General features: G+C 37.8%; 1 protein-coding gene across 2 annotated transcripts in view; it reads left to right on the forward strand.

Moving 5' to 3' along the window:
* gpc1a (glypican 1a) overlaps window positions 1-12,845 on the forward strand; it is a 38,634-nt gene extending 25,789 nt beyond the window's left edge. Inside the window, exons 2-9 of one of the 2 annotated variants that reach the window (XM_067396003.1) lie at window positions 2,645-2,803; window positions 4,529-4,926; window positions 7,144-7,309; window positions 7,493-7,623; window positions 7,767-7,904; window positions 8,011-8,141; window positions 9,434-9,609; window positions 10,337-12,845. In XM_067396003.1, the coding sequence (XP_067252104.1) occupies window positions 2,645-2,803; window positions 4,529-4,926; window positions 7,144-7,309; window positions 7,493-7,623; window positions 7,767-7,904; window positions 8,011-8,141; window positions 9,434-9,609; window positions 10,337-10,545 (1,508 nt within the window). In that variant the 3' untranslated portion in view covers window positions 10,546-12,845. The remainder of the gene's footprint in view (window positions 1-2,644; window positions 2,804-4,528; window positions 4,927-7,143; window positions 7,310-7,492; window positions 7,624-7,766; window positions 7,905-8,010; window positions 8,142-9,433; window positions 9,610-10,336) is intronic. The other variant, XM_067396005.1, reaches the window with a different exon arrangement.
* Window positions 12,846-12,909: the final 64 nt, after the last annotated feature.

Here is a 12,909-nt window from a genome sequence, read left to right on the forward strand (position 1 = left end):
TTTTCACACTGCATGATTATCTGGGGTAGCATTCAGTCACTGCTGTGTGCACATTGTATGATGGATCGGCGACAGGGGGTTTCAAATTCCATGACTGTACAATAGGAAGAATTGCCCCCAACTCTGTCTAGTCCGCAAACCATGTTTCACAACCAAACAAACGCGAGAAGTGATAAGGAAATAACGCAAGGTCACATGTGAGACCAGAGTTCTTGCGCAAGACTGGAATTGTTATTAAAAGTGTTAGGCCGCTAGAAGCTTGTGATCCAAATTGTCTGTGCTAATTTGCAGCGAAAAGGTGAAAAGAAAAAAAAAGATTATGGAGGAGGAAAATGTTGGGGAGACACAGTTCTGTAACTCCCAGAGCCGTTGAAAAACATATTTAACGGCTCTGGTAACTCCTACCTCAACTTCCCACTGCCCTGTATCTTGCTCTCCCATTGGCTGTAGGTCATCACTGATGTTATTTTCAGTCAGAACACATTTCACACAGCAGGATTTTTTATCGCAGACAGGTCCAGATATTTAGCATGCCAAATATTTCACGGGCGTTGGTGACGCATTGTCGATTCTCTCAGATCGCGTCTTTGATAATTCACACTGTGTGATTGTCACTCACATGAACAGGCACCGATTTGCCTCAGATTTCGGGCATTTGTTGCCGATTTCGCAAAATCTGTCGGGCCTAAAATCGTGCAGTGTGAACTCGGCATAAGCCCTTGATCACATAATCTCTTGATCATGAGTTCTAGAGCTGATTTATTATTTACAGTTGAATTTGTTTTACACACCATTCTATAGGCCTTTATGAATGCTTGGGCTGTTGGAGAACATATAAAAAATTACACAAACGAAAATGATAACAATACAACAAACTATGACAATCAGCTTAAGGTAGCTACAAGTACTATGCGGTTAAATGTCAAAATAATTCCAAGGGGTCAAGGGTCTGTTCAAATAAACTTCCCTCGCCCAACTGACGAAGTTTAACGCACTTCAAAATGGCAGCAGGGATTCCCCTGAGGGGAAGTGCGTAAGCGTATGCCTAAAAGTGAAGTTAAACGTTGATATGTTTATAGCTCTAACTAATATCTTCCAGTTTAATGGCACTGACAATTAAAGAAAACTCCATCACCCCCTTAAGAACTGGAGCTTGATAATGCCATAAAAAATGCAGGACTTCACTGTTACATTTGCATATGAGTAGCTGTGTAGAATTTGTTCTAGATGTGAAAAATTCTATTATATATTGTGCTAAAAATATGCAGTTGCGTTGTGAAATACAGTAATCTATCCACTGTACTTAGGATGTTTCTTTTCATATGTGTCTAGTTTAATTGTGTAAAGTGAGATCCCAGCTGTAATGTAAGTGTACATATATGTATAGTTTTGCGGTCACATTGTCAGCACAGATTCTTCCTTTGTGTGCCAGAGCGGGAAGAAAAGCTTCATCTGTCTTGTGTCTCGCGGTCCCTCGTCAGTACACATTGATATGCAGGCCACACTCCCGGGCTGCTCACGGACTGCGATGAAGGGCTCGGGATGAGATGCGTAATGACACTGAAGGCTCTTTAACACCACAAAATGCAGAGCGACACGCGCAATATGATCTTGGGATCTCGCCGCTTGTTGATGTACGAACGTACACATTTCAAAACGGCCCCATTACATGGGTGCATGTGATTTAATGCAGCTGAGCACGTTTAAAACCTGGCCTCTGAGAGCCAGAATTTATTTCTACTTTCAATATTATTATTAATATTTTGCATTTGTGTTATTTCAGTAGCATTTATATGTTATTATTTTTTTGTTATTTCCATTAACGGAAACCATTTTTTTGTTTTGGCTTCAGTAAACAATAACAACATTCACACATTATAAAACTATTAATTTATTGTCAGTGATTAAAAGTGCTGGTTTAAAATGATCTGAGTGGTCTTGTACATCTTCATGCCATTTTTTTATTTCTATAAATAAAATATTGCTTAAAAGACTTGCACTCTAGGCTAAACCACATAAGCACAAGAAACATTTCTAGGTACTAAACCGCAGATACACCGGAGATCTGATTGGATGACTGTCAGGTTAACCATAATATGGCCAGAGCAAATATTTTAGCCCCTATGCTACAGCCGGTGAATGCATAAAATTGTGTTTCTCTGTGATTTTTCACTCTCGCTGCAGTCAGGCAGCATAAAAAATGCATGGTAGTGATAGCATCTCTCGCTCTAGTTCCCTAAGCCGTGACCCAAGCTTAACCGGGAAAGTTGTTTGCTAAATGTCAGCCGGGTTCAAGCTCTCTAGAGGACCTCGCTGACCCAGTGCTCTGTGTTAAGTAACGTACAGGGGAAGCTATTTTGAAACCTTAGTCTGCTAAGCTACAAGCTAAAGCTACTCATAGTTAAACTACACTCAAGCTACCCTTTAACTACAAGCTACTGATACAAAACAGCTAATATATAACATTGAATCTTTATTTGTTTTGTTGAAGTTAGACATCATGTTTAACCTTTTCATTCATCAGTCTAAGTTTAAAATCTTATGGAGCTTGATATATGATGTTATTTGAGTAACTGGTTCTCTGGTGCCATACCTATGTTAAAACCTTTGCTTAAATCGTATTTTCTTTCCATTCTATCTGCAGGCGAGCATCTCCGCATCTGCCCGCAAGGTTACACCTGCTGCACCAGTGCCATGGAGGAGACACTGTCAAACCTGAGCCGCCGAGAGTTTGAAGGCCTGGTGAGGGAAGCGGGACGTTCCATTCAAGCCTCGCTGAATGCCCAATACAGGACTTTTGACAGTGAGTCCACTACTCAAATGCACGCAGTCTTGCAGTTGGATGTGTTTTGATGTATTGTGTCTTGCTAACACGTCTGCTCAGTTTTTCCACTGTATGGGTGGCAATGTTAACAAAATGATTTTCAAATAATCCAAATGTTTAGGTTGTCATTTCTCCACCCAGAGTGTAAAATTGAGGAAGAACAGAGTAGCAATTGCAGCAACTCACAAAGGAAATGAGATTTAGAGGTTTTACAGTGTACTTGTACTGTCACGGACAGCTTTCTTATCCAGAGCAGTAGTTTATGTAACTTCATCTGCTTTTAGTTAACATTTTTCATTTACCCGTCTGCAGGGGTTAATGAATGTGAAGGGTTAAAGAGTTGCAGTACTTTGAAGTCCAAATTCTCTCCTGGTTTGTGTCATTGTAAGCTTAGATAAAAGGAAAACTCTGAAGTTCATATGCTTTCACACCAAGCGGTGCTCGTAGGGCCATTACAGTGGGTTTTTTATAGCCTTTTACTGCAGTGCACCATTTAAGCATGATAAACTGTAGTGATGCCAATAATGATAAGATATTCTGATGCAGCTGTTCTATTTCATGACCCTAATCAGATGCTTCCTGCAACCCATAGAATGAGAATACAGTAATACAGTAATCATATGTGCATACAATATATATATAAATATATATATATATATATATATATATATATATATATATATATATATATATATATATATATATATATATATATATTACCTGAATGTTGAACATACAGTACATGAAATGAATGATATTTGTGTTACATCATACAAATTCTCCTAATAAGCAAAACATAGTGTGCTTTCATCTTGTTCAAGAATTTTTTGTTTTTAGAAATCTCCAATTTTTTGTTTTTAAGAAATCAAATATTTTGTATTTCTATTTTCATGGAATAAACAAAAATAAAACCAAATAAAAAAATAATTAAATATGAATTTATTTTTATATTTACATTTTAAACTATACATGGTGAAAATATGAAATACATAAAATAATATTATTAAATCTGCAATGTAAACCAATATTCCACAGATCTGCTTCAATAACTATTATTTGTAAGTTATATTATAGGATTAGTTCACTTTTAAATGAATTAAAATTACCCTAAGCTTTGCTCACCCTCAAGCAATCCTAAGTGTATGTGACTTTCTTCTTTCTGATGAACACAATCGGAGAAATATTAATAAATATCCTGACACACCTGAGCCTTGTAATGGCAGTGAGCGGGATTAATGAGTATGAGCTGAAGAAAGTGTTTCCATCCACATCCATCCATCATAAACATACTCCACACCGCTAAAGGCCTTCTAAAGCAAATAGATGCGTTTGTGTAAAAAATTTTTTTTTAACAATTTATGAAGTAAAATATCGAGCTTCCACCAGACCGCCTTCCGTATTCTAATTACGAAGAAAGTGTAAATCTCTCACAGTTCAAAACGCTTACGCTATGTTCTACGCCTTCCCTATTCAACTTTAAAAAAAAGCTTAACTGACACAACGCCAGTAAAGCTTGGGGTAATTTTTATTTGAAAGTGAACTAATCCTTTTAAAGCCATGTAAAATATTCAGTAGTCACGGTGCTTTAATGTTGTACTAAAATCTGGAACTACTGTATATTGGTGAACAGTAGTCAGTGGACTCATTTGTATGTGATTTCTTTATTAGTTTCACTCTATGATAAGTGACTTTTTATCATTGCAGCATACTTTCTGGAACTTCTAAATGGCTCTGAAAGGTGGTTGGAGGAGGCGTTTGTGGCCGCTCTGGGGGATTTGTACCGACCTAATGCAGGAGTGTTTCGTGACCTCTACGCTGACCTGCGTCGATATTACAGTGGTGCCAGCCTGAACCTCGAGGAGGTCTTGGACGAGTTCTGGATGAAGCTCCTGGAGCGCCTTTTGAAGGCATCTGACCCTGAGACCGCCTCGCTGCTCTCTGACGACTTCCTGGAGTGTGCCTCCAAGCAGACAGAGACCCTTCGTCCTTTTGGAGATGCTCCACGTGAACTGAAGGCCAAGCTGGTGCGGGCATTCATCGCTGCTCGGGCATTTGTCCAGGGCCTTAATGTGGCTGGAGAGATTGTACGGAAGGTGTCACAGGTACAGTTTATTATATTTCTTTTGTAGGATGCTGTGTTGTATTGGTTGAGGCTCAGGGCTGGTAACCGGAAGGTTGCTGGTTTGATCCCCTCAAGAAGCATGCCATGTACCAAGACTGTACTGCCCTTGAGTAAGGCAAATAATCCCAGGGTGCTCTAGGGTGACTGGTGGCATTCATGCATGAAAGTTAAAAAAAAAAGCATTCTACTAAATAAGTTAAAAATAAAAAACCCAGAGTTTACACTTGGTAAGACCACTTTTGGCAGTATTTCTAGTCCCTACAGAGTTTAACATCTTTGAAGCTGGAAGATTTGCTTCTTTTCAAAATTGCTCAAGTTCCATCAAACAGGATTGGGACCATTTGAGAGGGGAAAAAAATGTTAAGTTTAATGATGCTCAACTGAATTAAGTCTAATTTACTTGATTTTAAAACTCACCAAATTTCTTTTACATTGTTGTTCTGTAGAAAGATGAGTCGTCTACCAATCATCCTAAATGCTCTTGCAGATCATATCATATTTTGCTCCAGAAACCGTACTGTCATTGATATTTCCAAATGAGAATTCCAGTGTGAATTCTTGGGTTACATTTGCACAAAATATAGCACTTCACATCAAAGTCTTAAAGTTCAGTTAAGGTCTCATCAGACCAGGGATTCAAATCAATGAGTCTTTGACAAGCCTTTTGGGCAAATACCAGCAAAGAAGTGATAACAAAGACTTTCTTCTTTCACCTTCCACCTTCCTTACGAGCCAGATTTATGAAGTGTTTCTGTTCTTGAAGTGCTATTGTTAATAGTTTCTCCCATTTTGTGTAGAAATTTAACTCTTTGGCATTGCCAAACTCTTGCCCAGACACCCAGTTCTGGAAGAAGAACAATCCTTTGCAGTTGTTTCATATTTTCTAACATTCATAATGACAAACCTCACACAGCTTCAAGGTATATTTAATATGTCATGACTAGTATTTTTCAAGAACTTTGCCTCAGATCTGATTATAATGATCCTTGGGTTCTGCGGTAGGGTGTTGCCTTGGAAATGAAGTGTGTATTCTCCTAGAGACAGGTGTATTTGACATTAGTGTTCTACAGCAATAGGAAAAAAATCTTCAGTGAATCATTGTTCCATGGTGTAACTCTATGCAACTGAGAAAGTCCAAGGACACTGAAGACTTTAATATGTGGCTTAAACTCGTATATGTTGTTTTTTGACTTAATGTGCCTACCTGTCAAAATCATGCATAGCATTGTTTGCCATACCCTTAGCAGGTGGTCTGTTTTCTCTAAAAGAGGGCAGTACCTTCAAGTCCCTAGTTGCCTAGAATGTCAATCAGCGGATACTCCCAAATTTATCAATATTGGATCCATGACATCAGGACAAATGGCTACACTGCAGCTTTCCCAAAGATATTTGCCTCAAACCCACACAAGGAAAATTAGTCCAAGTCCTTAGCGGCTACCCTACCCTTCCCTAGAACTCCCTGCTGCTTTGACAAATGAATGTAGGGCGCAATGGTACTTGTCTGTTCTTTAAGGGATTTCTTACAGAATTGGATTTAGTCTCCCGGTGCCAAACTCTCAAGAGATTCCTGCAAAGCAGACCTAAATTCTTGCTGATGTTGGGAATATATCAGTTCGGAATATTGCCTGTCTTCTGAAATGGCTTTTAGTAGTGTTGTGTTGTCATAAGTAAAAGCTGAATCCACTGGGATTAGCATTAAACATTAATATGTTTAGCCGTAGCTGTTTTCACATTTGCATTGGTAGCATGCAAGGCAGGTTCACACACGGTTGAAGTAAAACAATTAAACTAAAGTTGCCTTAGGCTAATATAGAGCATGATTACCTTGCCTTTCACACTTGTCTTTTCTAAACGACTTAAAAGTTTTTCTTGCAAAATACAGTAGTTGACTTGAATCCACATGCAGGTAATAAGCAGGTACTGTAACATTCAGGAAATCAAGCTAGCTCAAAGCTAGCACTAATATTTACCAGTGTTCATGTGACATTTACTAATAAAAAACTGGTTTAGCTGATGATAAAAGGACTAAGCGAGCGATTATTATTGGAACAGTTCCCGAAGATGTTTCCCCCGAAGCAATACTACCCAGTTACAACTGCCTTATAGTGTTGTTAGTACATTGATAAATGGCAAGGCTTCAACCGAATTGTTCATGTAAAAACAAGTGTGTGGCAACTAATGGCAACTTTTCCCACAGGTTCCTCTGAGCCCAGAGTGCAATCGTGCCATTATGAAGCTGGTGTACTGTCCTCATTGCCGAGGTCTTGGATCAGTCAAACCTTGCGTCAACTACTGCAAGAACGTCATGAAGGGCTGCCTGGCTAATCAGGCTGACCTTGACACTGAGTGGCAGAGCCTTATTGGTAAAGCAGAGATTATACAACATCAACTCTTACTCTTTTGTTGATTGCTTGATTTCTATTTTTGTTGCATCACACTGGGTAGCTCCATCCCTTTTTTGTTAAATATTTCACTTTTAGTCTTGATATAAATCTTACTTGGCACTGTTAATTTGATCACCCACTCTGTTGTTCTCAATCAATCAGAAACCATGCTACAGGTGGCCACCAGTTTTGGTGCCGAGCCCAGTATGGACACGGTGATCTACTCAATTCCTGTGAGAATCTCAGAGGCAGTTCTTGCCATGCAGGAGAACATGGAGATCTATACCAGCAAGGTTAGGACATTGGAATTAAGCATCTAGTTTAAATTCATGTTAGTGGGTTAGATTGAATGCACTTGAGGTACGAGTTTAAAGATTTATTGATCGCTTAAGAACCATTTGTACAAATATACACACAAGTTTGTGTTGCGTTTCAGGTTTTCAAGACCTGTGGGGACCGTGGTGAGGAAGGCACACCAAGCTCAATATCCGAGGAGCCAAAAAAGAAAGGAAGTACAGTTACTGCCCTGGAATACAAACCCAGCCCCAAATCTGCAGCCAGACTGGAGGTGCAGGTGTGTGTGTGTGTGTGTGTGTGTGGCAGCATCAATTTCTGGCCTACTTTTATACACTGTTGTGTTTTTATACACAGTTTCATACAAGTGTGTTTGTAATTCCCAGGTCACAGACGTGTCCAGTAAACTCAAGGAAATGCAATTTTACTGGATCCAACTCCCTTCGGCTCTGTGCAGTGGTAAAACAGCATCCACAACCGGTGGTGATAAATGCTGGAATGGCATCACCAAAGCCAGGTATTACATCTTGGGGCAAATCTAAAAATCTTCTCATTCTACAATGAGATGTGTCCATTCAGCTGGTCAGTACGTGTAATTTGCAGTTAATAGTTGATTTTTATGCTGTATATTCAATCAATTTACATGCTTCTCAAGCCTGAATAGATGTGCAGGATTTTGATGGATGACTTTTGGGATGAACACACATTATGAATTTATAGATCGTTACTCATGGTCAGTGCTGGCGGACTTCTGAAAACTGCACCCCTCCCTCTTTTTGCGGCCAAAGTCGTTAAATTGATTGTTTAGCTATCACTGCCATGCAACCGAACTCCAATTGCCCAGAGTCATCAGAAGTGATTAATCACTGGATGCGGTTTAGATGTGCATTTATTTGAGAAGATTTAAGATTTAAGTAAGTACGGGCAAACAAGCTTTATTTTTAGTCATCACTAATACCTTTTAGCTTCATATAACCAAATTTGCAATCTCATGAGGGTACTTAATGCGTACCGGTATGTGATTAGTGGTGTTTGCTAACGTAAGCATCTCTATTACTATTACTCATAATTATGGTTCATATACAGACAACAAAAAGTGGAAGTAAAAATCCCTACAGACTTGTGAGGGACTTGAGACAAATCTAAAGGCTAGAATATAATAGAGACTAGGATATTTAGCGATACAGAGCTAAAACACAGTAGCAACCACAGCAAATCACTCAGAATACCATAGCAACCTACTAAAAACAGCTCAAAACATCACATAGCAATGATCCAGAACACCCTAGGAACATAGCAATGCATCAAAAATCACTCTCTTTAGTGACATGCTAAAAATCAGAACACAATTGTAATGCGCTAAAAAAAACATATTAGTATTGTAGCAGCAAGTTTTGCTCACTCAAAAGGCACACTAGCATGACACATTGTAATCAAGTTTGTATTACTGATGTGCAAGTCTATTTTTATTTCGGTTTAAAGGGATAGTTCACCCAAAAATGAAAATTGTCATCATTTACAGTACTCATCCTCAAGTTGTTCCAAACCTGTATGAATTTCTTTCTTCTGCTGAACACAAAAGAAGATATTTTGAATAATATGGGTAACCAAACAGTTGATGGCCCAGTCAATGGGGCCCTTCAACTGTTTGAAATATCTTCAATGTTGTGTACAGTAAAAGAAATAAAGGGTGAGTAAATGACGACAGAATTTTCCCTTTAAGACCATAAATAATCAAAAATGTACTACAAGTGCCATTAACAAAATGTGCGTGATTGAAATGGTTCTGGAAAATTGATTTTTCTGCAGTTACCTTCCAGAGGTCATGGGTGATGGGCTGGCCAATCAGATTAATAACCCAGAGGTGGAGATCGACATCACCAAACCCGACAGGACAATACGTCAACAGATCATGCTGCTGAAGATCATGTCTAACCGCCTGAAAAATGCCCTCAACGGCAACGACGTGGATTTCCAAGACACAAGTATGCAGCTAAAATGCTAAAATACTAATGTAATGGAGGCAAGCTAGTTAGAGCTGTGAGAGTAAACCTCACTCCCCTGGCCTCACAAGGCACACTAGCGACTTGCGCTAGAGACTGTGGTCTTTAGGTACCTTGTTAGCGCGCCCGCCTCCCATGCTGGAAATGGCGGTTCAAATCCTGCTTGGAGTGGGGCGAGTACAACCGGAGGGGTTATATTTGGTGCCGTGACCCGGATGGGAGTGAGGTTTAGGAGGGTGAGTGTAACGGAGGCCAGCTAGTAGGAGCCGTCGAGTAAACCTCACTCCCCTGGACTCATGAGGCGCATTAGCGACTTATACTAGAGACTGCCTTCTTCAGAGTGCTTGTTAGCACGCCCACCTCCCACGCCGGAAACGTCGGTTCAAATCCCACTCGGAGCAGGTCGAGTAGGACCAGTTAGACTAACTACACAACATGGTGAATGATTATCACACAGTGGACTTGAAACATGAGCATTAGAACAAATGTATGTAAATCATTCAGAATCAGTTGAATTTATTCAGTTCACAAGTTCAGTTTGTTCTATTAATGTTACATGAATGAGGCCCAAAGATGCTAAATTTGGCACTATTTTGTCTGCTTAAGTATTCAACAATTTCATATTTATTAGATATTGCCTATCAACCATTACTTCTGTGACCTATTTTATAGTATTAATCATCATGTTTTTACTATAATGTGTTTCTAGGTGATGATTTCAGTGGCTCAGGAAGCGGCATGTGTGCGGACCACCTGTGCATTCGTGGTAGACCTCCGGTTTTTGGGCCGAAAACGGACAGGCCCAAACTCTATGCCTATGGTCCTGAAAACAAAAGAGTCAAAGGATCCGGAAACCAGATTCAGCCTTCTGTCATCTTACTGGTTCTATTACTCACGAGTCTACTGCTTAGACGATAGTGGAGACCCTTCATCTAACGCTGGGATCGAACTTTGGGATCTGGTTCAGGAAATTTGGGATAGGACAAGGAATGTTTAAAAAAAAGAATAGCAAAAATGAGAAAAGGTGAGCTTAATAAAATTGCCAAAAGAAAAAAAGAAAACTTTTGAGTGTATGGACATTTTAATTCCTCTGGAATAGGACAGAGACCATGAGAATTGGTGGAAAAGGAATTTTGTTTTTGTGTTTTTATGTTTTGTAATATATGTCAGATTTAAGTGCTGACTTGTTACATCAATCGACATCTTGTTTTTGTTTTTTACCTTTGAATGTAAAAAGAAGAAATGGACAGGGAGAATGCCGGTTTAGATTTACAATATGAATTTCTCAGCCACCTAAGCGACTTGCCCACAGTTCTTTGCTCTTAAAGTCACACAGTCACCAAATCACCTAGTGTTTCATTTCACCATGCTTGAGTTATGCAAGTTCGTCTTTGCACAACTGTCCATTTTGTCTTAAATATTTCACAGATGGACATAATAACAAAACACTACATTAGTCAAATCCCATTTAGATTACAAAATGTATGAACTTTGGCATGGACATGAATAGAAATATGGAATTGCTGAGTATCTAAGAAACTATGTAATAGTGTTTTTTTTTTAAACTGTGATTCATTTGGTTTAGTCCAGAATAATTTTGTATGATAACAAGTTGCAATAATGGGTCAATTTAAAAAAAAAAAACTAACAAAAAAGAAAAAAAGAAACCAACATCAAAATAAATTGTTGCATAAAAGAAAATATAGCCTATTTTTAGGACCATTAAGATTTATTGCATAATTACTTTCATTTTTATTTAAACTTTTCTTAATTTTTTTTCTCAAAAAAACAAAAACATCTAACAATTCTTAAAAAAGCTGAAATCTAATTTGTTAGATTTACAATTGAAATAAAATTTACTCATGAATTATGAATAAAACACAAAATATATTCTGTGAAAATTAAATGTATGCAATTTGATCTTGTTTATTTATTAATTTTGTTTTATGGAGTAATTATCGGCATATTAGAATATTATTTTGATCTTAAGGAAAATCACTTTTATTTTCAGAAATTTTCATAATTTAGCACATTCTGCAACAAAAAAAAAACATTAATGATTTTTAATAAAATGAGAATTATTTACTTTACATTAATGAACATTTAGTGAGAACTTGTACTTAATTTACATGAAATTAATGTCACAATGCAAAAAAAATCTTACCCCAAAAAATAGGCTTTATATTTGATGCAAAATATTTGTTTTTACTTTGATTTTGGTGTGAAATATGACCCGGATATGAGACGCTCTTATCTGAAATTGTACATGTAAAACAACAAACTTCCAAAAGACATGAATGCACAAAGTATTTGCTTCACTACCCTCGATTCAACCCGTAACTTGCATTTAGAAACTTATGGCTGCATTATTGCTCATTGCAGTACAAATTTATATTCGTAATAAGTACTTTCAGCACCGATGGCAAGTAAAATAAAAGCATGTGTCAGTCTTGAATGGATTGATTTGCCTTGAATGGAATTGCATTATAGCCAAAGCCAATGGGAAGCAGTCATTTACAGAATGTACCGTTTTAAAATACCAGCTGTCACTTTTAATAAAAGTTCGTAATAAATTTGACGACTCGGAGCAATATGATTAATTTAGACTTGTGGCAATGATGTTTTAAAACATCTCCAAGGAGCTGATTCAGAAGCAAGATATTTGCGAGGGTAACATTATGGTTTTTCTGAAATTTTGATCAGACAAACATGTAAAAAAACAACAACAAAAAAACATTCCTACAAAATGTCTTGGACAATATCAGCATCTAGTTCCTAAATGTTGCATTTAAATGTGTCAAACTATCTTCATGTTTCTGATATTTGTTTCTAATGACTCTTCCTTTTTTTGATGCACAACTTGAGCTGAATCCACAAGGACCTGGTTTAAAAAGTTGTGGAATGTAAACACAGTTGAGAATGTACATAATGTAGTGTACAATCTCTGTCACAGGAAGGTTAGTTTTTGTACTCGGTTGTCCGGTAAATGAAAAGCACATTGTATACTCTTAGTCGATCGCATGACTCAATGAATGGACATTGAGAAGGGCTCAAACACAAGCGTAATGTGTTTCATGTGACAGTGACCGAGTGAGCAAACGCTCATTCGAGAGAGACAGAGAAGTGTGTAATGGAACATTTGATATATTTCAGGACTAGCGTTTTATTTGAGGTTTGAATTTGTAAATTTGGTCTGTTTTACGTAATAAACATGCACAGTTGTTCAAACAAAATGGATGTTGACTGTCTTTTCAAAGAATTTTTATTAATAGACTTGTTAAA

Source organism: Chanodichthys erythropterus, chromosome 10 (assembly GCF_024489055.1).
Source record: "Chanodichthys erythropterus isolate Z2021 chromosome 10, ASM2448905v1, whole genome shotgun sequence".
Classification (NCBI taxonomy): Eukaryota; Metazoa; Chordata; class Actinopteri; order Cypriniformes; family Xenocyprididae; genus Chanodichthys; species Chanodichthys erythropterus.